The 27,635-nt window shown below is 39.1% G+C and overlaps 1 protein-coding gene across 2 annotated transcripts; it reads left to right on the top strand.

Moving 5' to 3' along the window:
- On the top strand, positions 1-27,263 carry LOC109569583 (interferon-induced very large GTPase 1-like). 2 transcript variants are annotated; one of them, XM_019975080.2, is made up of 3 exons: positions 1-138; positions 10,584-10,653; positions 19,712-27,263. In XM_019975080.2, the coding sequence occupies exon 3, from the start codon at positions 20,056-20,058 to the stop codon at positions 26,995-26,997; it is 6,942 nt and encodes a 2,313-aa protein (XP_019830639.2). In that variant the 5' UTR covers positions 1-138; positions 10,584-10,653; positions 19,712-20,055; the 3' UTR covers positions 26,998-27,263. The 2 variants fall into 2 exon arrangements, with proteins under 2 accessions (XP_019830639.2, XP_070659851.1); XM_070803750.1 differs by lacking the exons at positions 1-138; positions 10,584-10,653 and adding an exon at positions 16,236-16,256.
- Positions 27,264-27,635: the final 372 nt, after the last annotated feature.

Raw genomic sequence — 27,635 nt, forward strand, 5'->3', positions numbered from 1 at the left:
TTTACCACAGAAGGAGCTGAGGTCTAGGCTGGAGATTTCAATAAGCAAACTGCCAGACTCAGGGAAGGAACCTGCTCTGCTTTCTCACTCATCTCTCTAGAGCAAACTGAAGACAGGAGCTTGGCCTCCAGGAGACAGGTAAGTGAAGGAAAAGGAGAGTAATGGGTAGACAGAGAGATACAACATACTCAGAGACTAAAATAAAAACAGAAATTGATGGAAACGGGAATAGGGACAGTCAGAGATCAAGGCAGATTAAGAATGATGAGAACACAAATATGAATCTAACATTCTCATTGTTCCAATAAACAGCTCCAAATCTGAGATAAAGGGTGTACATTATCAAAAGAGACAAATAATTTGATAACTTCTATTGTCAAATAAAAATAAATCTACACTGACATAAAAAGAGACTTCATTTGAAAGGATTATTGCAATAAAGGGAAAGAGACTATTGTAATAGAGAAAACAATTCAAACAGAACTGCAAGCATCTCAAAGGACAAGAAGAAAGGGATTTTCTTTTGTAGTGAAGGGTCAACAGGCTAGAAAAAACACAGAATAGAGGGTGTGTATAAAAGGAAATATTTTTATTCTTAGGAGCGATCATTAAGGAGGGTTTGTAGGCTGGATCAGAACGAGGATGGATCAACCTTAAGGGGTCTAAAAAGAAGAGAAGTTTAATTAATGTTTAGTTTCAAACACTCCAACTGATCAGGCAGACAAACAGCTCAGTGAAAGTTTCATGAGGCAAAGAATGGAATTTTAAGGGTCTGTGTCTGATGGTATATTTAAAATAAGTAACCAAGAAAGATTTACTGTATAGCAATAAAGAAAGAGAAAAAGAAAAGCAGTTTATTTTTTAAAAAGGGGTCTGTGTCTGGCCTCCTTATAAGTAATAGGGGAACACACAAATGAGTCTTACCTAAGTCTTATGCAAAAAGGGGGCTCTTTGCAGTAAGTTAACTCTCAGAGCACAAAAGGTTGCATGGAGTTTTTTAACCATCACTGCTTTCCAAGAGCAAAGGACTCATGAAAAGTTTAGTTTATTATGACTCATGTAAGTAAGAGGTGCTATGGTAAATACAGAGAAGAGGGGAACTAACTGGACCTGGAAGAATAAAGGAAGGCTTCACAAATAAGGAGAATTGGGTTAGGAGTATAGTGTCCTGGGAAATGCTCATCTAATATAATATTTTGCTGATCTAATATTTGAATTGATATCAAACAGATTAAGGGGACAAAGTTAAGTTTGATTACATACTTACAGAATCCCCACCAAGACTCAAAGATGGTCTGGCAATTGAGGTATATATACCATCTCAAGCTAAGGAGAAGGCAGTAGGGTTCTGGGGCTTCAAAGAGGAGGGAGACAATTCAGAAGATGGGAAGAGTAAATGATTGGTAAGCAAATGTTTGTGATGTTGTGCAAATATGTCTTTCTGATAAAAAAAAGCTGTCTCTGGTAATAGCTCTTTCTGGTACAGTGTTAGTCGCTCAGTCACTCCAACTCTTTGCTACCCCACAGAATGTAGCCCAGCAGGCTCCTCTGTCCATGGAGTTCTCCAGGCAAGAATACTGAAATGGGTTGCCATTTCCTTCTCCAAGACTTTCGGGTACAGGCCCTCTATATCATTCTTTTAGGCAGTTCAAGGAGAGGTAAAAAAGCTTTTCTTGAGTCTCCTGGGTCTTAATTGCCTTCTGTTCAGAACAATCCACATGTCAAAGTGGCAGATTTGGAGGTGGCATATTCTGCTCCACCTCAACATACAGGGTTAAAAAAACTATGAGATTGAGGAAAGATGACAGAGTACAGCTTTTACGGGAAGAAAGTGAACTAGAAGTTCAGAAAAGGAAAAAGAGTGGTTGTAAAAAGAATTGGGTTGGGACTTCCCTGGCAGTCCCGAGGTTAAGACTTTGCTTTTTGAGGTTTGATCCCCAGTGAGGGAGCTAAGATGCCACCTGTTTTGCAGCCGGGAAACCAAGCCATAGGAGAGAAGTAATATAACAGAAGTTTCAGATGGTAAAGTGTCTGCCTACAATGCTGGAGACCTGGGTTCAATCCCTGGGTCGAGAAGATCCTCTGGAGAGGGAAATGGCAACCCATTCCAGTACTCTTGACTGGATAATCCCAAGGACAGAGGAGCCTGGTAGGCTACAGTCCAAGGGGTCACAAACAGTCAAACACAACTGAGCGACTTCATTTCACTTCACTTCACTTCAAAGAAAAAAATGGTGACTGGGTTGATTGTTGCCAGATTGTGAGGGGGATTGAATGCTAAGACCAAGTAATTTGATCATATCATAAACCAATGAGGACTCTTCGAGTTTTGTAAACAAGTATGAGTTTCAGGATACACTGTGAAAGGTGGACCGTACAAGGACAGAGATACAGATTCGAGAGCTTCTTGTACAGAGCAGTCAAATAGCGCAAACTAATGCCCGGCATTTAGTAGGTAACTAACAGGGACATAGTTTAGGTGGAGAAGTAGGAAAAAATGGCTTCCAAGAAATAAAAGGTGCCCACATCACCATTTGCCCATCAAAATGGAATAATACCCCCAAAGGGCCAGAGTTAGGGATTCAAAATAAGTTTCTAACTGGATAGGCCATTCAACACCATAAATCCAAGTCCAAAGAGGACCTACAGAAATAGTAAAATCTACAATAGGAGGTAGAGATTAAGAGGCAAGCTAACATTTTGTTACTTTTTTCTTTTTTATTGAGATATAATTCACATATAATATTAAACTGTGCAACATGATTCCATATGTGTATATATTGCCAAATGATAACCCACAGCAAGCCTAGTAAATATCCATCACCACACAGTTACAGTTTATTTTTCCTTATGATGAAAAATGCTAAGGTCTTCTTATAAACTTTTAAATCACAATTGTGTATTATCAACTATAGTCATCATGCTGCACATAACATTCCCAGGACTCATTCCTTTTATTACTGGAAATTTCAGCCTTTGTACCTCCTTCACCCATTTTCTGTCCTTCTCTCCCAACCTCTGGCAACCACCCATCTGTTCTCTGTATCATTTAGCTTGCTTTTGGTTATGTTATGTTTTGTTTTAGCTTCCATATGTAAGTGAGATCATATGGTTTTTATCTTTGTCTGACATTTTCCTTAACATAATGCCCTCAAGGTCAAACCATGTTGTCACAAATGGCAGGATTTCTTTCTCTCTCTCTCTCTCTCTCTCTTTCTCTTTTGCTGAGTAATATTCCATTAGAAATGTACCACACTTTCTTATCCATCCATCCATCAATGGACATTTATGTTGCTTTCAACTTTGGTTATCGTAAATAATGCTGGAATGAACCTGGTCAGGCATGGGGAGGATCTTTTCAAATTACTATTTTCTTTTCCTTTAGATCACCAGTGACACCATGATATTTGATAGAAACTGGGAAAGGCTAGACACTGCATAAAGAGCCTAAAGCAGCTCACAATTAGCAGCAGAGTCCTTGAACACATATTCTCTAACTACATGATCAAAAGCAGTCTCAGGTTACTCTCCATCCAATTATCTGATTGTTTCTTTGCTAACACTTAACCTGAAATTATTTTCCTTCTTCAAATATTTTGAAGTTTATGGTCTGCTTCCCTCAGTAGAGGTAAACACTCTAAAGGCAGGGATCTAACCTGCCTTATTTATTAGTCAACACACAGTACCTAAAGCATTTCCCAGCACGCTGAAAGCCCTCAATAAATATGTGTGAAATAAATGCTGACATTTAAAAAAATCTTTACCAAACTTCCAATCAGCAGTACTTGTATAATCTCATTTACTCAATGACACATTATCATGATGGGTACAAGAGAGGAGAGATGGTCAACAAAGAGGAGCTCCCAGATTCAAAAGGATAGAAAGCTGGAAAGGCTCCCTGGACTGGATAATTAGAATGTGAATATCAGGCTTCTAGAGAACTTTTTCTAGATAAAGGTGAGGGCAGAAGTGAAACTAAATAATAATAAGTGGATAGGATGCATTCAGCAATTTATTTCATCAACAAACATTTACTGAGCCAGAAGTGCTAAATTTGAAATTCCTTTTAGAGAAATCTGGCAATAAAAGAAATATAAAGAAAAGCTCATGAAGAAGGCAAGATCCACTCTATATTTAAACAAAATGGGAAGATGTGTGTTTTCTTATCCAAAGTGAAGCAACCACAAAAGTAAAATACTCAAGATATTTTAGACTCAAGATAAAGAAAAAAAAAAAAAAAAGCCCAATGGGAGGTGAGTAGCAGCAGGATTTAGAGAACAGTTAGTATTGCAAAGAGGTTGCTGCTGCTGCTGCTAAGTCGCTTCAGTCGTATCCGACTCTGTGCAACCCCATGGACTGCAGCCTACCAGGCTTCTCCGTCCATGGGATTCTCCTGGCAAGAACACTGGAGTGGGTTGCCATTTCCTTCTCCAATGCATGAAAGTGGAAAGTGAAAGTGAAGTCGCTCAGTCATGTCTGACTCTTAGTGACCCCATGGACTGCTGTCTACCAGGCTCCTCCATCCATGGGATTTTCCAGGCAACAGTACTGGAGTGGGGTGCCATTGCCTTCTGCCTGCAAAGAAGTTAGGGATGCCTCTTCCTTAGGGACCAGAGGAAAGAACACAAGAATGGATAATAGAGTCTTAATTTCAAGGTGACAATCTTTGAAGATGAGGAAGGACTGACCACATAGCTTCTACACTCTGTAGAAATGCAAAAGGACATCACCAAATGTGAGAGGAGCCTCAACTAATGCTCTCTTTGATGTAATCTTTCCTGCATTCATAGACCCCTCTCAATGCTTCTGGACTATCGGTTCAAAGGACCTACTCAGCCTTTTTCGAATTTATCTCTCTAGCCCCAAAGTGACTGGCACTTAGGACTAGACCAGTAAGTGTAAATTATATGTAAAATTATGAAGATGAGTCGTTTGGTTGTGGGAAGTGAAGAAGAGAATGAAGAAGAATCCAACTAGACTTTTTGGGGGCCTGAGACACTTCGAAGATGGCAATAGAATGGATGCGTTGAGAAAACAAAAGGCAGAGAGAGGTTTAAACAAGTTACTGGGTGCTAGCTGGGATGCACATATATTCCACCTCAAGGGTCTCACCTGCTGGTAAGAAGTACAACTCTGTCCTAAGCTGTTCCCATGCTAGTTTCACATTTCCTTGGGCCCCCAGGGATGCAGCGTTTTTCTATAGTCTCCTCAGTTATCCAAAAACATCCTCTAAACACTTGGCTGCTCCTGGTTCAGGTCCCAGTTCAGTTTCTTTCTGTCTTCAAGACAATGTCTTATGCTTCAACTGTAGCCAAGGCATTTGCTACTAATCACTAGGTACATAAAGACAAAAATGTCAAAACCAAGGAAAGGGAAAAGATCTTCTCTTGCTATGTGGTTTTAGAATGCTCCCAGAAGCCTCACTAGGCTAAAAGCAAATTAGAATATGGGAATAAAATGGTCTCAAGGAAGTCATGTCTAAGTGTAAGCATACACTCCCACATAAATGGGCCCTATGTTTTTGCACTTGAAAGGTCCCACAGAAGATGGAATCATGTGACTTCCTCTATCCTAGTTTAAAATTATTTTCTTATTTTTATGTCAATTTCATTGAGAAATAACCTATACACCAAAAAATGCATCCATTTAAGGTACACATATTGATGAATTTTGACAAGCTGAAACCACTAAACCCTTGAAACAATTTCCACGATCAAGACACAAAATATTTTCATGACCCCCCAAAATTTACAGTGTCCCTTTGCAGTCTATTCCTCTCTCTGCTCCAGTCCCAGGCAACCAGATATGCTTTGGGTTACTATAAATTAGTTTGCATTTTATATAAATGGAATAATACAAGAAGTATTCCTTCGTTGATGCCTTCTTTCACACAGCATAATAAATTTTAAATTCAACCATGTTGTTGCTTGTATGAGTAGTTATCCATTTCTATTATTAAGCAGTATTTCATTGTATAGCATACTTTGTTTAGCTATTGGATTGGCCAGAAAGTTCATTCAGGGGATGTTACACAAAAACCCAAAAGAACTTTTTGGCCAACCCAGTATCTATATATTTATGGATATTTTGAGTATTTCCAGTCTTCAGCTATTATGCAAAAATCTACTATGAACATCTATACATGAATCATTGTGTGGACAAAAATTTTTAATTCTCTTGGATAGATATCTAGAAGTGAAATGTCTGCGTCATATGGTGTGTGCATGTTTCACAAGTGCCTAACAAGTTTCTCAAATGGTTACTACTAATAGTGAGGCATGGTCTAGCTGCTCTACATCCTCTCTGACACTTGATATTGTCAGTCTTCTTAATTTTAGCCTTTCTAATGAGTTTGTTCTGTTTTCTCATTGCAGTTTTAATTTGAATTTCCCTAATGACTAATGATGTTGACCATCTTTTCATGCACTTATTGACCACTCAATATCTTCTTTTATGAAATCAGCTATTCAAACATTTTGCCCTGTTCTTACTACATTCTCTTACATATTATTGAACTGTAAGAGTCTTTATATAATTTGGATATCAGTTTTTTGTCAGATATATTCATTGAAAATATTTTCTTCCATTCTTTAGTTCGACCTTTGTCTTAATGTAATTTTCAGAGAGCCAAATTTTTCATTTTGATTGTCTAATTGATCAGTATTTTTTATGGTTCATGATAGCATATTGAAAAGCAGAGACATTACTTTGCCAACAAAAGTCCATCTAGTCAAGGCTATGGTTTTTCCAGTGGTCATGTATGGATGTGAGAGTTGGACTGTGAAGAAAGCTGAGCGCCAAAGAATTGATGCTTTTGAACTGTGGTGTTGGAGAAGACTCTTGAGAGTCCCTTGGACTGCAAGGAGATCCAACCAGTCCATTCTAAAGGAGATCAGCCCTGGGTGTTCTTTGGAAGAAATGATGCTAAAGCTGAAACTCCAGTACTTTGGCCACCACATGCGAAGAGTTGACTCATGAGAAAAGACTCTGATGCTGGGAGGGATTGGGGGCAGGAGGAGAAGGGGATGACAGAGGATGAGATGGCTGGATGGAATCACCGACTCTATAGACGTAAGTTTGAGTGAACTCTGGGAGTTGGTGATGGACAGGGAGGCCTGGCATGCTGCAATTCATGGGGTTGCAAAGAGTCTGACATGAATGAGCGACTGAACCGAACTGAAGAAAGTTTTGCTCGCTGCAAGGCCATGAATATTAATATTTTTCACTCTTCTTTCATCCAGAAGTTTAATAGGTTAATTTTTACATTTAAGTTTTGGTCTATTTTGAGTTATTTTGGGTGTGGTATGATGAGGTATTTTGGGTGTGGTATAAAGCAGCGTCAATGATGAGCTTTTTTCCACATGGATATCAAATTGTCCAAGCACCATTTGTTGAATAGATTTTCCATTCCTCTTTGCAAATCGGTGTAGCATATATGTATGAGTGTATTTCTAGATCCTCTGTACTCCTCCATTTCCATGGACTTGTATCTGTCTTCATTAATACCATCTTGTTCTTGGTGGCTCTATGTAAGTCTTAAAATGAGACAATGCAATGACCTCTTTCTTTTTTACATACATAACCAAACCACATATACATGTGCAATTTACTTAGGACAAAAGAGCCAAAAAACTTCCTATTTCTAAGAGAAGACATCTTGAGTTTGAATAGCTCAAAGCTTCTTGACAATTTCAGCAAGTTGGAATTAATAATATTCATGAAGTTTAACAAGCTATAGATCAATATAGATTAGAAAAATGAACAAATATCTGAACTTTTATAATATCTATGTCATCAACTATATCCCTTCCACTGAATTTCTGCTAAATATGGCTAAGAGGCCTATTCTCCACAGTCTTCCTCTTTAGAACCTGAGGTGTGACAGAAAGGAAACTTTGAGTTAGGGGATGTCAGAGAAGATCTCTGAATACAAGTTACCTGATGTTATTTTTCTGTCACATAGATGTCCACACAACTTTATCTGAGTTTTTATTAGACAATAGGAAATTAAACAAAGATTAGGCTCTCCTTTTTTACAGGGGACAAGTCATTTAATAATAAGCCTAAATTTACCTGCTAGTCTCTGAAAATCACCATTTCCCGGTGGCCTGACTTTTACCCTAAAGAACTATAAGTCTTTCTCTGCTGCTGCTGCTGCTAAGTTGCTTCAGTCATGTCCGACTTTGTGCGACCCCATAGACTGCAGCTGACCAGGCTCTGCCATCCCTGGGATTCTCCAGGCAAGAACACTGGAGTGGGTTGCCATTTCCTTCTCCAAGGCATGAAAGTGAAAAGTGAAAGTGAAGTCGCTCAGTTGTGTCCGACTCTTAGTGACCCCATGGACTGCAGCCCACCAGGCTCCTCCATCCATGGGATTTTCCAAGCAAGAATACTGGAGTGGGGTGCCATTGCCTTCTCCAGTCTTTCTCTATTTGTGTCCAACTGTACCCTCAAATCTGTCTCAGATGGACTATGTCAGGCTTTTTAGCTCAGGAAATTAACAAACAGATTCTCAGGGGGTTTTCCATATAAGGTCTGAGATTATCAGCTTTCTTTTTATGTGACTATCAAAGATTTGAGCCCAATAACCATAAAACATGTGCCTGTGATTTTACCCTGATTAGGAACAACACAGACTAACTTTACAGTCCTCCTGGGATGGAACAAAGATTGCTTTGGTCTTTGCTCCTGGTCTCTTTGATCCTTCCTCCACTGACCAACAACTTCTCAAACCATAGAGAAGATCATGCCATGAGATTACAGTCTACCAGGATCTATAGTTTAATGAAGTATCACAAATTGACCACATAAGCATGCCCAGATGGAGTATTAGAACACTGCCCATATTCCAAAACAATCTCTCTTAGCTACTTCTTATCATTAATCTCTCTACTTCCTAACAGTTTACACTAGTCAGTACTCAGACTTGTGATATTATAAATTCACTTTGGCAGGTATTTATCTTTCTGTATATGGAATCATATTATTTGTATTTGGCTTGTTTCAAAATTTAAAATTGTGAGATTTTACCCATATTGTTGTGTATCACCATGATATTGTTTTTATTATTGTATGAATATGTCACTTTTTATTTACCATGTCACTGTGAAAGGACATCAGGATTCTTTCCAATTTTTATACTTTTATGAATAGTGGTGATATGAACATTCTGGTGGATATGTCTTGATGTATGTTTACACACAGTTCTACTGGCATATACATAAGGATGAAAAACTTGACTTATTCCTGTCACTTATTTACATGTACCCATAATTTCTTCCTTTGAATTTTTTTTGTCTACTTTTGTGATACCAATTGAGATTTCTTTATTTCATTTTATTATTTCATTAGTTAGGATGATGGACAGAGAAGCCTGGGGGACTACATTCCATGTGGTCACAAAAAGATGGACATGACTGAGCATGCACACACATAGAGAGAAAGGAATCACCCTTTTATGTAATTACTAACTTTCATTCTTATCTGTCACATTCAAAAGTAAATTATTACCACCTTGGTACATTTTCACTCTCATTACCACCAAACACACACACACACATACACACACACACACACAGTATCCTCACCTATACCACCTCATCCTGTATTGAGCTGACTGGAATTTTTAAAGTTTTTAAATAAGTATAGTTGCTTCATAATATTGTATTAGTTGCTACTGTACAGCAAAGTGAATCAGCTATACAAATACATATATCCTCTCTTCTTTGGATTTCCTTCCCACTTAGGTTACCACAGAGCACTGAGTACAGTTTCCTGAGCTATATAGTAGGCTCTCATTTGTTATCTATTTTATACATAGTGTGTATATGTCATTCCCAACTTCCCATTCATCCCATCCTCCTTTCCCCCTTGATACCTATCTATGTGTTTGTTCTCTACATCTGTGTCACTATTTCTGCTTTATAAATAAATCATCTATGGCAATTCTTTCAAATTCCACATATATACATTAATATATGATATTTGTTTTTCTTTTTTTGACTTAATTAACTCTGTATAAAAGTCTCTATGTCCATCCACATCTCTACAAATGACCCAATTTCGTTCCTTTTTATGACTGAGTAATATTCCATTGTATATCTGTACCACATCTTCTTTATCCATTTCTCTGTTGATGGACATTTAGGTTGTTTCCATATCCTGGTTACAAACTCCTGGAGTTAGTGATGGACAGGGAGGCCTGGTGTGCTGCAATTCATGGGGTCACAAAGAGTTGGACACAACTGAGTGACTGAACTGAACTGAACTGAACTCAATCTATATGGAGGTCAAAGATTATGGGATTTCAAATGCTGAAGAGGCCTTCTTTGGGTTACAATCTCCCACATCTCCTAAAGAAAAGCATCTCCCCATTTTGAGACAACAAGAAAATAATAGAATTTCTAAAACATTAGCAGAAAAGACAAGCAGCATCTCCATTAACTTTAAGTCTATACTAAAATGTTGAAAGTTATTTTCCATGTTGCAGCAATTTCCATATTGCTATTTCCTATTATTTCCTAATTGGAAATTGGAAATTTCCAAATTGCTATTTCCTAACATTCCCTATTATCTCATGGCAGAAGCTTCAGGAGATGAGAAGTCACTTCTGAAAGAAAACCTACAGGATCGGTGTTCCTGACTGCAGTTGTGGTATGTAGTTTCTAGTTAAAGTAAAAATCAAACAAAAAACAAACCCAAACAAACAAAAAACAAACCTTGGCCTTAATTTAGACCCTTAAGTCTTGATCTTTCCTTTCAATCTAAATGTATGTAAGCTTCCCAGTCTTTATTGGACTTGACATATTATCATTAAACCCTATATTTATTCTCCCTGGAGTGGTGGGTCTGACATTCTACTTTCAGTTTTCATGGTCTCCTAGAGATTGGAACCTGCTTCTACCTTGGGGAGATTCTCTTTTTCGTACATTTCAATTCTTGGTCCCATAAGATGCTCTAGTCCTTGGAATTTATTCATCCCATTCAAACAGCCTTTGTCTCTTTTCATAATGTTTTCCCTGTTACACTTGCCACTTTTCAGGTTACTTTAGTTCATAGGCCAATCTTAACTGAATACCATCTCTTAAAATTTGCCTCTACCACCTGGAATAGGTATAGGTGCCAAATGAATTCCATGTACAGAATAGCTCAGTTATAATCCTAAACCACCTAAACTCCAAGTCCCTTTGGTCAACTAAAAGGATATCTTGAAGGTTATATGTATCTCCATATAACAGCCATCTTACTTGTTTGGATGGCATACAATCCCTGGGCTATGCTTCTCTCTTATTCCTTTCTATACTCTACCTTGATGCACTGAAAAATTCCCTGAAAACTAATCTGCATATGTATTCCTTCCAAGTTCTCTGGTTTAGGTCTTCAAATCTCCACTAACAGTTCCTTTCTCCAGATTTTCCTAAACTGTGAAGAATGCTCTTTTAAGTAAGAGTATCTGATTCTCCTTTGGCTAGGTGGGGGCAAACTCCTTTTGATCCTCCACCCCTTCAGTGGAATTTACCTCATTGAGACCCACATCTCTCTCGGCACTGAGACTGTGGTTCCAACAGAGACTTTAGAAAAATCTAAATATAGGAGGTGTTACATTTATTGAGCTCTTCAGATAAGATCAGATCAGATCAGTCACTCAGTCGTGTCCGACTCTTTGCGACCCCATGATGCAGCACGCCAGGTCTTCCTGTCCATCACCAACTCTCGGAGTTCACTGACACTCAAGCCCATCAAGTCGGTGATGCCATCCAGCCATCTCATCCTCCTTCGTCCCCTTCTCCTCCTGCCCCCAATCCCTCCCAGCATCAGAGTCTTTTCCAATGAGTCAACTCTTTGCATGAGAAGGCCAAAGTACTGGAGTTTCAGCTTTAGCATCATTCCTTCCAAAGAAATCCCATGCCTGATCTCCTTCAGAATGGACTGGTTGGATCTCCTTGCAGTCCAAGAGACTCTCAAGAGTCTTCTCCAACACCACAGTTCAAAAGCATCAATTCTTCGGCGCTCAGCCTTCTTCACAGTCCAACTCTCACATCCATACATGACCACACAAAAAACCATAGCCTTGACTAGACGAACCTTTGTTGGCAAAGTAATGTCTCTGCTTTTGAATATGCTATCTAGGTTGGTCATAACTTTCCTTCCAAGGAGTAAGCATCTTTTAATTTCATGGCTGCAGTCACCATCTGCAGTGATTTTGGAGCCCAGAAAAATAAAGTCTGACACTGTTTCCACGGTTTCCCCATCTATTTCCCATGAAGTGGTGGGACCGGATGCCATGATCTTCATTTTCTGAATGTTGAGCTTTAAGCCAACTTCTTCACTCTCCACTTTCACTTTCATCAAGAGGCTTTTGAGTTCCTCTTCACTTTCTGCCATAAGGGTGGTGTCATCTGCATATCTGAGGTTATTGATATTTCCCCCGGCAATCTTGATTCCAGCTTGTGTTTCTTTCAGTCCAGCGTTTCTCATGATGCACTCTGCATATAAGTTAAATAAACAGGGTGACAATATACAGCCTTGACGTACTCCTTTTCCTATTTGGAACCAGTCTGTTGTTCCATGTCCAGTTCTAACTGTTGCTTCCTGACCTGCATACAAATTTCTCAAGAGGCAGATCAGGTGGTCTGGTATTCCCATCTCTTTCAGAATTTTCCACAGTTTATTGTGATCCACACAGTCAAAGGCTTTGGCAGAGTCAATAAAGCAATCTTGCATATATTTTATTAGGTTTATATCTAACTATTTATTATGCAAGTGTGCTAGTTTAAATGGTATTGTGTTTTTTTTTTATTTTATTTTTAAACTTTACAATATTGTATTAGCTTTGCCAAATATTGAAATGAATCCACCACAGGTATACCTGTGTTCCCCATCCTGAACCCTTCTCCCTCCTCCCTCCCCATACCCTCCCTCTGGGTCGTCCCAGTGCACCAGCCCCAAGCATCCAGTATCGTGCATCGAACCTGGACTGGTGACTCGTTTCATACATGATATTATACATGTTTCAATGCCATTCTCCCAAATCTCCCCACCCTCTCCCTCTCCCATAGAGTCCATAAGACTTTAATCTCAAATTCCTGTGGCTTATTGCTAGCATATTAAAAAATGATAGTTTTTATATTCTAACCCTTATATTCTACTATCTTGTTGTATTCACTTATGAGTTCCAGGAGATTTTTTGTTGATTCTTTGGCATTTTTTACATAGTGTCATCTACAAACAAAGACATGTTCTATTTATTTCTTCCCAATCAGTATATTTTTATTTCCTTATCTTATTAACTAACTCTTCCAATAGAATGTGTGATAGGAGAGATGAGAGGGGATATCCTTAACCTATTTTTCTTTAAGAGGATAGTTTCTAGGTTCTTAGCATTAAGTGTTCTTGCCTGGAGAATCCCAGGGACGGGGGAACCTGGTGGGCTGCCGTCTATGGGGTCGCACAGTCAGACACGACTGAAGCGACTTAGCAGCAGCAGCAGCATTAAGTGTAATGCTAATAGTAGGGATTTTGTTAATGTCTTTTATCAAGTTCAGTAAGTTCCCCTCTATTCTTAGCTTGCTGGAAGTTTTAATAATGAGTAAGTATTGGATTTTGTCAAATGGGTTCTCTCCATGTGGTTTTTCTTAGTTCATTGTAGTATATCACATGAATTGATTCTGAACGTTGAATCCACTTTGCTTACCTGAGGTAAATCCCACATGGTTGTGGTATATAACTCCTTTTTACATTATTAGATTTAATTTGTTACTTTTTTTCATAAGAGATATAGGTTTTCAGTTTTCTTTCTTATAATGTCCTAAATGGTTTTGGTATTAGGGTAACACTGACCTCATGAACTAAATTAGGAAGTATTCCTTCTGTTTCTGTCCTCTGAAAAAGATTGTACATATTTGGTAGTTTCTTCCCTAAATGTTTGGTAGAATTCACCAGTGAATCCCACTGGGACTGGTGCTTTCTGTTTTGGATGGTTGTTAAATATTGATTCAATTTTTTTAACAGACACAGGCCTATTTAGATTATTTATTTCCTCTCATGAAAGCTTAATAGTTGGTCTACCAAGGAATTGATACCTTTTATCTAGGCTATCAAATGTGAGAGCAAACAGTTTTTCATAGTACTCTTTTTTTCATCTTCAATGTGTACAGAATTCATATCCATAACCCGTATTTTACTTCTGATATTAGTAATTTGTATCTTCCCTCTTTTCACAGTCTGAATTATTAGTTTTGTTGGTATTTGCAAAGAATCATGTTGTACTTTTACTGATTTTTTTCTATTGATTTCCTGTTTTCAATTTTATTGTTTTTTTAGTTCTGATTTCTTTTCTCTTGCTTATTTGGATTTAATTTTCTCTTCATTTCCTCAGATGGAAACCTAGATTATTGTTTTCATATAACTATTCTTTTGTTATGTATGCATTCAATGCAAGTTTCCCTCTAAGCACGGCTTTCACTGTAGCCCACAAATTTTGATAAGTTGTATAATCAAATGTTTATTTTATTTTCCTGCATTAGTTTCACAATTATACATTCTTGACTCTTATATTTGATATTGTTCTAGAAATTGCAACATATATTCTACAAAATCAATAGAATCTTTGAGCTTCCTCTCAAATACCCCAAGGAACTGAGGGTCCTTTAAATCCATTTGGATGCAGACTCCTGCCTAAATGCAATTGTCATCATGTATTTTAAACCCCACTGTTTTATGCATTTATTTAGATTTTTCTGTATATTTATTCCTTTGTTGCTCACCATCTTTTCCTGCGTCTCTGACTAGTCATTGGTGATATTTTCCTTCTCCTGAAAAAAACATGCCTTAGTAGTTCCTTCAATGTGCATTTCTAAGTAGCAAATTCTGTTATTGTGCTGTTTTCAATTATGTTTTTCTTCCACCATAATTCTTTAAGGATATTTTAAACTCTGTATAGAATCCTACATTATCAGCTATTTTCTTTCAGTAGGTTCAACCTTTCATCCTACTGCCTTCTGGCTTCCATCAGTGCTGCTGAGGTCATTGCTCTCTCTGATTATTATTTGAAGATAAAATCCACTTACCTTAGACAGTCCTAAGAATGGGAGAAAGTAATACCAAATGAAAAAACCTACAAAGAATTAGGCTCCAAAATATACAAGCAGCTCATGTAGCTCAATACCAGAAAAATGAACAATCCAATCAAAAAGTGGGCAAAAGACCTAAAATGACATTTCTGCAAAGAAGACATACACATGGCTAATAAACACATGAAAACATGCTCAACATCACTCACTATTAGATAAATGCAAATCAAAACCACAATGAGGTATCATTTCACATTGGTCAGAATGGTCATCATCAAAGTCTATAACAATAAATGCTGGAGAGGGTGTGAAGAAAAGGGAATGCTCTTACACTGTTGGTAGGAATGCAAATTGGTACAGCCACTATGGAGTACAGTGTGTAGATTCCTTAAAAAACTGGGAATAGAACTGCCATACCACCCAGTAATCCCACTGCTGGGCATACACTCCAAGGAAACCAGAATTAAAAGACACATATACCACAGTGTTCAGTTCAGCACTATTTACAATAGCCGGGACATGGAAGCAACCTAGATGTCCATTGACAGATGAATGGATAAGGAAGTTGTGCTACATATGCACAATGGAATATTACTCAGCTTTTAAAAAGAATGCATTTGAGTCAGTTCTAATGAGGTGGATGAGCCTGGAGCTTATTATACAGAGTGAATTAAGTCAGAAAGAGAAAGACAAACACTGTATAATAACACATATATATATGGAATTTAGAAAGACAATACCAACAATCCTACATGCAGGCCAGCAAGGGAGACATAAATATAAAAAACAGACTTTTGAACTCAGTAGAAGAAGGTGAGGGTGGGATGATTTGAGAGAATACCACTGAAACATGTACATTACCATATGTAAAATAGATGACCAGTGCAAGTTCGATGCATGAAGCAGAGCATCCAGAGTAGGTGCTCTGGGACAATCCAGGATAGGGTGGGGAGGAAGGTGGGAAGAGGGGTTCAGAATTGTGGGGGACACCTATATACCTATGGCTGATTCATGTTGATGTACGGCAGACCATCACAATATTGTAAAGTAATTATTCTCCAATTAAAATACATTAATTTTTAAAAATCTGACTTTCTCTAAATGCTTTGCTTTTCCTATTTTATTTTCTGCAGGTTCACTATGTCTGATTGTGAATTTCTTTTGTCTTCCAAGGTGTATGCCAAGGTATCCTAAATGTTGCCTTTGATTTGTGATGAAAGTGTTTCACTTGCTTCAAATTTATTTACCTCTTCCATCAGATATTATTTCACTATCTATTAAATTCCTTGAGACTTCAAAGAATTTGTCTTAAAAATTTAGATATTTTAGATAACTCAGTTGGAAAAGTTTTTCTAATTATGTTTTGGCCGCACTGGGTGCTTATTGCTGTGCGCAGGCTTTCTCTAGTTGCAGTAAGTAGGAACTACTCTAGTTGCAGTGCGCATATGCACACTGCATATATCTCATCCACATCCTGTCTTCACTTCCTTTGCATATATACCCAGGGCTTCTCATTGTTGTGGCTTCTTTTATGGTGGAGCACAGCCTCCAGGGTACACAGGTTTTAGTAGTTGCAGCACATGGGCTCAGTAGTTGTGGCTTGTGGGCTCTAAGCACAGGAGCAGGTGTTGTGGTGCACAGGCTTAGTTGCTCCATGAAATGTGGGATCTTCCTGGACCAGGGATAAAACCAGTATTCCCTGCATTGCAAGGTGGATTCCTAACCACTGTCCATGACAGAAGCCCAGAAAACTTGTTTTTTGAATTACTGAGTCTGCCATTAGATTCAAATTTTAGTGACATTGGGAAAGATGGAAAGCACAAAATCAAAATGACTGTAAGATGAGATGACAATTAGAGTGATTCAGTAAAGAAAAAAATGAAGGAAAAAATTAAGGGAGAGGTGGTAGGGGATTAAAAAGAATTGAGATTTAGGAGAGATTGAAAAGGATACTTTGAAAGGACATGAAACTACATTCACATTAGGAGGAAGAGGATGTGTAGGATTATCATAGTGACATTCAGTAGGACAGGAAATACAACAAGAGAGGAAACCTGAATTATGTGTGAAGTTGAAACGTGTGAAATCTCATCTAATATGTCTCAAATACAGGGTGGTTAAAAACATAACATTGAGACAACACTGAATATAAGAGTATTTGGTTCTACATACACACATTAAGATGGCATCAGTAGATAAAGAGAATTTTATTATATACATATAGTTTATACTATAAAATAGATATATATAATATAATGATATTAACTAGTGTCAGAGGAAGAGTGAGAAGAGGGTGACAAGTATAAATCAGCTAAGTGCATTTTCTTTATTGAGATAAATTAACATATAATCTTGCATAAGTCTAAGGTATACAATGTGCTGATATGATACATTTTTATATTGTCATATGACCAAGATAGAGTTAGCTAACACCTCTATCTCATCACAGTATCATTTCCTTATTGTGGTGAGAACAATTAAGTCCCTTGGCAACTTTGAGGTTTATAATACAGTATATTGTTTATAATCACTATGTGTGCTATGTGCTATGTTAAGTTGCTCAGTTGTGTCCAACTCTTTGCAGCCCCATGAACTGTAGCCTGCCAGGCTCCTGTGTCCATAAGTATTCTCCAGGCAAAAATACTGGAGTGGGTTGCCATGCCCTCTTCCACGAGATCTTCCCAAACTAGGGATCAAACCCAGGTCTCCTGCATTGCAGGTGGATTCTTTACCATCTGAGCCACCAGGGAAGCCTAGATGTCTAGACTTATTCATCTAGTGATGGCACATTTGTACCTTTAAACAGTATCTCCCTAATTCCTACACCTTCCAAACCCTGGTAACCACCATACTATTCTGGTTTTACAAGTTTGGCTTTTTTAGATTCCACATGTAAGTGATATTATACAAAATTTCTCTTTCTTGGTCTGACTTATCTCACTTAGCATAATGCACTGAAGGTCCATCCATGTTCTCACACACAAATGGCAGGACTTCCCTCTTTCTCGTGACTGTATAATATTCCATTGTGTGTCTGTGTCTGTGTGCACATGTGTGCATGCTGTATCACATACCCTTTATCCATTAAGCCATGGGCTGACACTTAGGCTGTTTCCATATCTTGGCTATTGTTAATAATGATGCAGTAGAAGGTGATGGCACCCCACTCCAGTACTCTTGCCTGGAAAATCCTGTGGACGGAGGAGCCCAGTAGGTTGCAGTCCATGGGGTCGCTCAGAGTCAGACAGGACTGAGATACTTCACTTTCACTTTTCACCTTCATGCATTGGAGAAGGAAATGGCAACCCACTCCAGTATTCTTGCCTGGAGAATCCCAGGGACAGGGGAGCCTGGTGGGCTGCCATCTATGGGGTCACACAGAGTCGGACACGACTGAAGTGACTTAGCAATAGCAGCAGCAGCAGCAAACATGGGCATACATATATCTCTTCAATATCCTGTCTTCACTTCCTTTGCATATATATCCAGGACTGGAATTGCTGGGTACTATTGTGATCCTACTTTTCACTTTTGAGGAAACTCTACAATCTTTTCTATAGTGGCTGCTGCTGCTGCTAAGTCACTTCAGTCGTGTCTGACTCTGCGACTGCAGCCTACCAGGCTTCTCCGTCCATGGGATTCTCCAGGCAAGAACACTGGAGTGGGTTGCCATTTCCTTCTCCAATGCATGAAAATGGAAAGTGAAAGTGAAGTCACTCAGTCATGTCTCTGAGCAACAGTACACAAGGGTTCCTTTTTCTCCACACCCTATCTAGCATTTATTATTTGTAGACTATATGATGATGGCCATTATGATTGGCTTGAGGTGATACCTCATTATGGCTTTGATTTGCATTTCCCTAACAATTAACAATGCTGAGTGACTTTTCACGTGCCTGTTGGTCATCTGTATGTTTTCTTTGGAGAAACATCTATTAATTCTTTTCCTATTTTTTCCTAATATTCTTTTAATGTAGCTATCCAATTTTCCCAAAACCACTTATTGTAATTTTTTCCATTGTTTTCTCATCTCTTTTGTCATAGATTATTGACCATAAGTGTGTAGGTTTATTTCTGGGCTCTCTATTCTGTTCCATTGATCTAGGTGTTTGCTTTTATGTCAATGTCATGCTCTTTTGATTAACATAGCTTTGTAGTATAGTCTGAATAGGGAACATGATACATCCACCTATTTTTTTTCCTCCAATCAGCTTGCAATTGGTCTTATGTGGTTCCAAAACAATTTTTAGAATTAATTTGTCCTACTTTTGTGTAAGTGTCCTGGGTATTCTGATAGTGATTGCATTAAATCTATAGATTGCTTTGGATAGTATGGACATTTTCAACATTAATCCTTCTAATCAAGGAACACAGGATATCTTTCCATTCCTTTATATCATTTTCAAATTCTTTCATCAGTGTTTATAGTTTTCAGAATATAGGTCTTTCACCTTCTTGGTTAAGTTTATTCCCTGGTATTTTATTCTTTTTAGTATGATCATAAATGGGATTGTTCCCTGAAATTTTTTTCTGATAATTCATTATTAGTGTATAGAAAAGCAACCAATTTCTGCAAATTAGTCGCAGAATTCTGCATATTAACATGCCACAGGCTAACTGAGTGTCTTTTCTTCCCACAGCCATGGACACAGCAGAGTCTAGGCCCAATGAACCCCTGTTTAGAGGCAAAAATAGGCAAGATCTCCAAGAGATGCTCAGAGAAGTAGCACTGGCAGTTGAGTACTAGTTGTCAAAGGTGCAGGAACACCTGGGTGTGACTTCTGCCCATGCCTTACAACACCTAGAAGAAAAAGACCTCCAGAAACTGAAATGCCAGGTGCAACATTCCTGGGAGAAAAGGGCCCTGGAGAAATTGCTTAACCTGTCATGCTCAAATACTCTTTCAGAGTTACAGGAGTCTTGGGTGGAATCATTAAAGAAAAGGCAGAAGGAGGCAGAACAGGCACTGCAGGAACAAAGAGAAATGCTGTCAGAACAGAGGCAACAACAGGAAGAGGCAGTGAGGAAAAAGGAAGCAGTGCTCAGGCAAACAATGGAGATCCCCAAAGAGCTCTGGCCATCTCCTGAAAAACCCCCAGGAGAAGTCATGGAAGATATGCGGAGACAACTCAAGGTCATGGAGGGGGCACTTTCTCACAAGAAAAATCTTCCAGATAGAGAACTGGTGAGACATGCTTCTGGAGGACTAGCCCTACAGGGAATTTACAAAACCAGTGACCAAAGGTGTCTTATAGAGAAGAAAGAGGAGCTAATCTGCATCCCCAAGGAGTTTGTACTCTGTGGCCCTGAGCAGGGTATACGGACAGAAATGAAGGAATTTACATCTTCTCAAGAAGAATCCATGTTCACTCAGACTATAGAGAAGCTGGGCCTCAGTATAACTATCTTAGCAAAGGGTGGAAGTTGGGGAATTAGCATGGAAGCTGGTATGGATCAGAGCATGCATTCAGAATCCAAGAAAATACAACAGTCACATTCTACACACTCTTATTTCTGCTCAACCAAGTTCAGCTATATCCCACTGGCCTCCTGCATCTTTCCCATTGACCAGCTCCAACTTTCCAATGCTGCTCTCCAGGAATTAAAATCCATTGAAGACCTTTTAGGTCAGTCAGAAGACCCAGACAAACTATTCTTGCTGAGGCACAGGGCTGAAGCCTTCTTCCAAAGGTTTGGGTCTCATGCTAACCAGGGCCCTCTGCACCTGGGAGGAATCTACTGGTGGAAAGCCATTTCAGAGGGTTTCCAAAAAGAGCAGCTGGCAGAAGTGAAACAGCAAGCAGCAGAGGCCCTGGATAGTTACATAAGGGGCAGTTCCAGTGGCTTTGGAGTGAACATTGGTACAGGTCTGGGTGTGTCAGACTCTCATTCGAAAAAAGCCTCTCAGAGAAAAAGCTCCAAAAATCTCCAAACCAAAGCCAAATTATCTGTGGCCCAGACAGGTGGCCCACCAGAAGCAAATGGACTTTCTGACTGGAAAGAAGGTCTAGTTGACAATAATCAAACCTGGTGTGTCATTGACCGTGGACTTCAGCTGGTACCTGTTTGGGACATTGTCCTCTCTGGCCACAGAAGTGATTTTAAGGATCCTCTTAAAGTAGCTAACTGCCTGAAAGACAGCTATACTGCTCTGAATGAATTCACTGCCCAGATCCAGGAGGGAGAAGAATTACTGAGTATTAAGAAGGAGGCTGGGATTTTCCTAGAGGATGTGAAATCCTGGAAAGTTCTTAATCCTGAAGAACAGCTTGAAAGCCTGAGAAATTTCATGCAAAGACTGAGTCAAAAAACTGAAAGCAATACCATTTGGACTAATATATGCCTCAAACACTGGGGTCTGCAGAATTTCCTGGTAAAAACTGTCAACTTTTGCAAAAAATCTTCCAATAATGGAATGAAGTATATTAAATCTCAGTTGAGCAGTCTTTTGGATCCTCACATCCATAAAGTAAAAAACTTTCCTCAGGCTCATTCCATTATGCAGTGGATATTTCAGTCAGAACCAAAGGAAGACAATGTCCATATCACCCAATTTTCTGAGTTAATTGAAATGTTAAAAAAAAAAAAGAATGACCTTAGGGAAGTAAAGGCAAACTCTGGATCCACAAAATTGGTGGAGGAAGCTCAAAGAAAGCTGACTTATGAGGTCAGCTTGTTTCTTGGCTCCTTCTTGAAAAACCTCCAAGAAATGGGGAATCCAGACACACACATCTTGCTACTTTTGATAGCATCTGGTGCAGGATATCATGTGGTTGACAATATATTTCAGTATCTCCTGGGGCATGATGAGATAGACTTCCTATTGGATAAAATGCAAACTACGCCAAATAAATACCAAGAGCTCAAAAATATTTGCTACTACAGGGCTCAGGCATTCCTGGTGCTCACAGGTCTGACAGCAACAGCGGACATCAAAGCAGTTTCTCCAGAGGAGAAAACACAACGCTTGGCATTGATCAAACATCACATGGGAAAATCTTTGACTAAAGAAGTTGCATATGTCCTCACCAACCATGGAGATCATGATTGGGAAAACCTAGAAAAAGACTTGAGACTGCTCATTAATGGGAATTATGAAGCTCCTGTCTCTTCATTGCAAGTGGAGGAGGTGATAAAAGAATTGCAAAGTGTTTCCCATGAAAAGAAAGAGCCCCACGAACCACACAATAATGAAAAGAAAAAGGAGGAAGTCATAGAAAATGGAGCCTTCCAAGACTTACTCCAGCGTCTAGGCCTAGAACGTTACTACCCAAGAAAAATGAGCAGAGCTAACTTCCAACTGATCCACAAGACTTCTGTGTACAACACCCAGCCCTGCTCTGAAAGAGAACTTCTCTTCTTCTTCCTACAGAAGTTATTGATGCTGGATTATGAGCTGAGATACCTGATCATCAAACATAAAGATTACACAGAGAACCAAGTCTATTTAAGCACCTCAAATCAAGAAAAGGAGGCTTTTGATCCATATGAAGATCTACCTGAAGAAAATGTTAGCCTTACTAAGCCTTCAGCAGCCACTAATGTCAGACCCTATGTTCACCCTATGGATATTCAGATGGCACTTCTTCACTGTGCAGATGATTTTGCCAGACAATATATTTTGGACAAACTTTCCATTTGTCAGTTTGCTCTCCCCCTTCTCATACCTAATCCTTGCAATGCTCAAATTGAATTCTCTCTCTGGTCTCTCAGTCAAATTCGAAGGAGCTGGCAGCAAGTAGGGAAATCAATAAAAGGGGAGGACAATTACACGAATCAACAGATGTGTCGTGTTTCTGCCCCCATTGTGTCCTTTATTAGAGTTGGAACGGGCTTCTCTGCCTCCAAATCTCAGATCATGAACTGTCTTCTCAGTGAACGCAAACATGATGTCTTTTTTCACCGACACTGCAAAGGCAGCAGCAGAAACTGTCTCTTGATGGGAGGAGTGGTGGAAGTCGCCTGGTTCTGTCCCAGGGGGGAACAGCAGGACATATTTGACAACTGCTTGACCTTTACCAATCTTCATGGAGATGCAAAGGAACATGAGAAGCAACTCACCTTTTTGAAGGAAGTCTCTTCCATAATTGTGGTCCTCATGTCAAATTCTGATGACAATAAAGAAAACCGAAAAATAGTCCGTGATATGTGTCAGTCATCAAAACCTTTAATCTTTTTGCTTGATGATAAAGGAAAAGTCCCAGTCAATGAGTCTGGCTCAAGAGTGAGAATTGGGATCAAGAACAGAAATGAGGCAGAATTAATAGGGGAGCTCACAACTACAATCAAACGTTTGCTGGAGCTCTCTAACACTGCACTCAGCTTGGAGAACTGTGCCCAAGTTGCTCGCAAGCAAGGAATGCTTATTGATGAAGACCAGAAACATTGCAAGGAAGCCAAAGAAAAGGCAGAGAATCTAATGACCCTACTGAGAGAAATGGAAATACCTCAGGTCAAGGAAAACTTACTACCTCTTCAGGGAAAACTGTGGCAACGATGGTGTACAAAGGACAAAGAACTCTATCATCTGAGAGAAAAGGGGAATCGCAGCATTGAACAACACAAAAGTGAGACTGAGACAGAAAAACAAATGATAAGACATGAACAGTTGAGAAAAGCCTTTCCTCTCAATGCTTTAATGCGTTCTGTCCTTGAAATTCTCCAAAATCATTCAGAAACTCACACCAAACTCTACTTCCTCCAATGGCTGAATGTAGTTTTGGACAACCTGACTGCAGGACACTTGGAAAATCTAAATGAAAAGAAAAAGGCATTGGTTCAAAAAGAAAACCAAGATACCACAAAGAGTAGCTCTCTGAAAGACTGGCAAAATGAGATAGAAGCTATTTCCAGAGAGATTAATGACTGTACCTTGGGAATTGAGCACATTCTCAGAGAAGCTGGCCAGATCTATGAAGCTCTGGAAGAAGCTTCACCCATGAAAGATACCCTATTTCTCTCCCTTCCCCACATTGCTGCAGATCTGATGATATCTGGTGTTCCCATTGAGCTAATGGATGGGGATGTTTCATATGTGCCCCTGAGGTGGGTGGCAGCTGTTTTTGACAAGCTCTCTGAGAAACTTGGAAACAAGCGGCTCTTTGTTCTCTCTGTCCTTGGCCTGCAGAGTTCAGGGAAGTCCACCCTGCTGAATGCCCTTTTTGGGCTGCAGTTCACTGTCAGTGCTGGGAGGTGTACCCGGGGGGCCTACATGCAGCTTCTGAAAGTGGAGGAGACATTCACAGCTGAACTTGGCTTTGACTTTGTGCTTGTTGTGGACACAGAGGGACTTCGAGCCCCAGAACGCAGCAACAAGTCCCAGAATCATGACAATGAGTTGGCAACTTTTGTCATCGGACTTGGAAGCTTGACTCTAATCAATATTTTTGGGGAAAATACATCAGAAATGCAAGATATTCTACAAATAGTTGTCCAAGCTTTTCTGAGGATGAAACAAGTAAAAATCTCTCCCTGTTGTCTCTTTGTCCATCAGAATGTGGAGGAAGTTACAGCTAAAGACCAAAATATGGAAGGAAAAAGGCGGCTAAAGCAGACATTGGACAAAATGGCAGCAATAGCAGCTGAGGAAGAGCAGTGCTCCGACGTAACCTGCTTTAATGATGTCATTAATTTTGATGTCAATACCCACGTCTACTACTTTGCTCACCTCTGGGATGGAAATCCCCCAATGGCCCCTCCCAATCCTCGCTACAGCCACAATGTTCAGGAACTAAAAAGCAGAATTCTTGTGACTGCCCGACAGGAATCTAGGGGAAGCATCATGAAGATATCAGATGTAAAATCCCGAGTTCAAGATTTGTGGAGAGCCCTACTGAATGAGAACTTTATTTTCAGTTTCAGGAACACTCAAGAAGTCATGGCCATGCGCAAACTGGAAACCATGTATAACTCCTGGACATGGGAGCTGAGGAGTCATGTGCAGAGATTACAGGACCAGCTGATCAACCAGATTCAGAATGGAAAAATCCAGACACTTGAAACATATCCCCTGGAGGCTCCAGTTACAGAGATATATGAAGCCATCAAGCAAGAACTTGAAAAGTATTTTAATGAAGACCCAGATAGTGAAGTGCTGGTTCAGTGGAAAGGAAATTTTGAAAATAAATTAATAACTCTTAAAGAGGTACTAATTTTAGATGGCCAAAGAAAAGCCAAAGAACTTATTAGTTTTAAAAAAAATCAAGAAAAACTGGATAACAAAAAGTCAGGTTATGAAAAGGAATTATTGGGAAAAAGCCGGAATTTGGCTTTATCACTAAATGGCACCGAATTGAGCGAGGAAGAGCTCCATGAGAAATTCAACTCAGTTTGGGAAAAATGGGTCTATGATGTGTCCTCAAGTCTCCCTCCAGCCACAGACCCTGATATTAAAATGGATTCTGAAAACATCCTTTTGGATTATTTCAAAAAGGAAAATGACATAGCAAGCATACTGATGAACTATTCTGGAGAAAAGTTTGAAATCAACTATGACAACCATGTTAAGATGAACAGGAAATCTGGGGAACTCTCTACAATGACAATAGAGAACCAGGATATGTACTCCATAAATATGACTACTGACTGCCTTATTTCAAAAGTTAATGATACTGTTAACAAAATATGTCAGCAAAAGCATGATTACAATCCAACTTATTTCCATAAAATCCTGAGAATAATACATGAGGAGGTGAAGTCTGAACCCACTCAGAAAAGATACACATTTACAAGAAAATATGAAATAGACTTATCATTGTGTTTATTCCAAAGAGCATCAGTGAAGTTTAAGGAGATGCACAAGGCATTCAAGAGGGCAAATGATCCTGTATACTATCTGCAATGCAAGAAAGATGATTTCTTCATGAGCTTTAAGATCTCTTGTCAAGGAGCAACTTCAATTAAAACATTTGTTGATTTTCTCTGGAACAAACTCACACCTGCTGTCTCCAGCACCATAAGGAAAAACATGGCCCTCAGAATTGCTGGGGACATTCGAACCACCTGCCGGGCATTCAATGAAAACAGAGCTAACCTGGAGAAACACATTCTCATCTCTCTGGCAGAAGAGGAAAATTTTGATAACTACTGGCAGTACCTTCATAATCCAGAATCATTTTTTAATAATTACATTGAAAACCATGTTAAAAGATATTTGTCTGACACAGGAAGTGAGAAAATAAAGAATTTTCTACAAATGAGTTTACATGACATCAAGAATGCCATCCTCTCAGCTATACATGCATCTACAGCAATAGCTAAAGATAAAAGCAGCACAATGTCTGGGTGGTTAGATTTGTTCTGTGATCACCTGGGGAGTACCTTGACTTTTCCACGAAAAGACTTGATAAGCATTGAACACCAGGAGATAAAAGATATCGAGTTTATCAAAGAGGCCATGAGTAAAGCTTTGGATTCTGCAATGAACAGTGAAGAACAGAACTGTTTGTCTAGACTTGTAGAAGAAATGATTCCTGAAATCCAGAAAATGCTCTCTGAACATCTCTGTGGCTGCTGGAAACAGTGTCCCTTCTGTAAAGCAATTTGTACAAACACAATCCCTACCCATGAAGGAGACCACAGTGTTCCCTTCCACCGTCCAAAGGCTCTCAGTGGATGGAGATGGGATCAAACAGACCATTTTGTCATTGAATACTGTACTAGTCTGGTAGCAAGTGATTGTAATTTTATTTTGAATGATGGCAGGAGTTTCCCATATAAGACCTATCGACAAGCAGGAGGGGAATATGCCACATGGAGCATCACCCCAGACACATCCACCCAGCCATACTGGAAATGGTTTGTCTGTCACTTCAGATCAAAGCTAGAAGAAAAACATCACAAAAGATTTATCAATAAAGGTGAAATTCCTGATGCCTGGAACAAAATCACAAAGCAGGATGTGCTTGATGACTTGAAAAAAAATTAATACTCAATGACAAGATAAGAGTTCCAGCGTCTAAACAAAGAAGGCACATTACCAGAACAAGCATAAAATACCACCCACTCAGAATGAAAACCTTCCTCATATCAATCTTTTTTCAAATGAAACATCTAAAACTAAGTCAATCATAACAAGAGTTGAAGATTTATTGAGTAAGAACATCATTTTTCTTTGCCTCAATTCCTTCTTTAAAAACAGATAACTGATATATATGAGTACATGATAAAATTGAATAAAGTCCATTTAATATACCAATTGCATATTTTATATTATTATTCTGAATGTTTTTATTTTTAAATATGTTCAGTTCAGTTCAGTCACTCAGTCATGTCTGACTCTTTGCGACACCATGAATCGCAGCACACCAGGCCTCCCTGTCCATCACCAACACCCGGAGTTCACTGAGACTCATGTCCATTGAGTCAGTGATGCCATCCAGCCATCTCATCCTCTGTCATCCCCTTCTCCTCTTGGCCCCAATCCCTCCCAGCATCAGAGTCTTTTCCAATGAGTCAACTCTTCACATGAGATGGCCAAAGTACTGGAGTTTCAGCTTTAGCATCATTCCTTCCAAAGAAATCCCAGGGCTGATCTCCTTCAGAATGGACTGGTTGGATCTACTT

This window comes from Bos indicus, chromosome 15 (genome assembly GCF_029378745.1).
Source record: "Bos indicus isolate NIAB-ARS_2022 breed Sahiwal x Tharparkar chromosome 15, NIAB-ARS_B.indTharparkar_mat_pri_1.0, whole genome shotgun sequence".
NCBI classification, from domain to species: Eukaryota; Metazoa; Chordata; class Mammalia; order Artiodactyla; family Bovidae; genus Bos; species Bos indicus.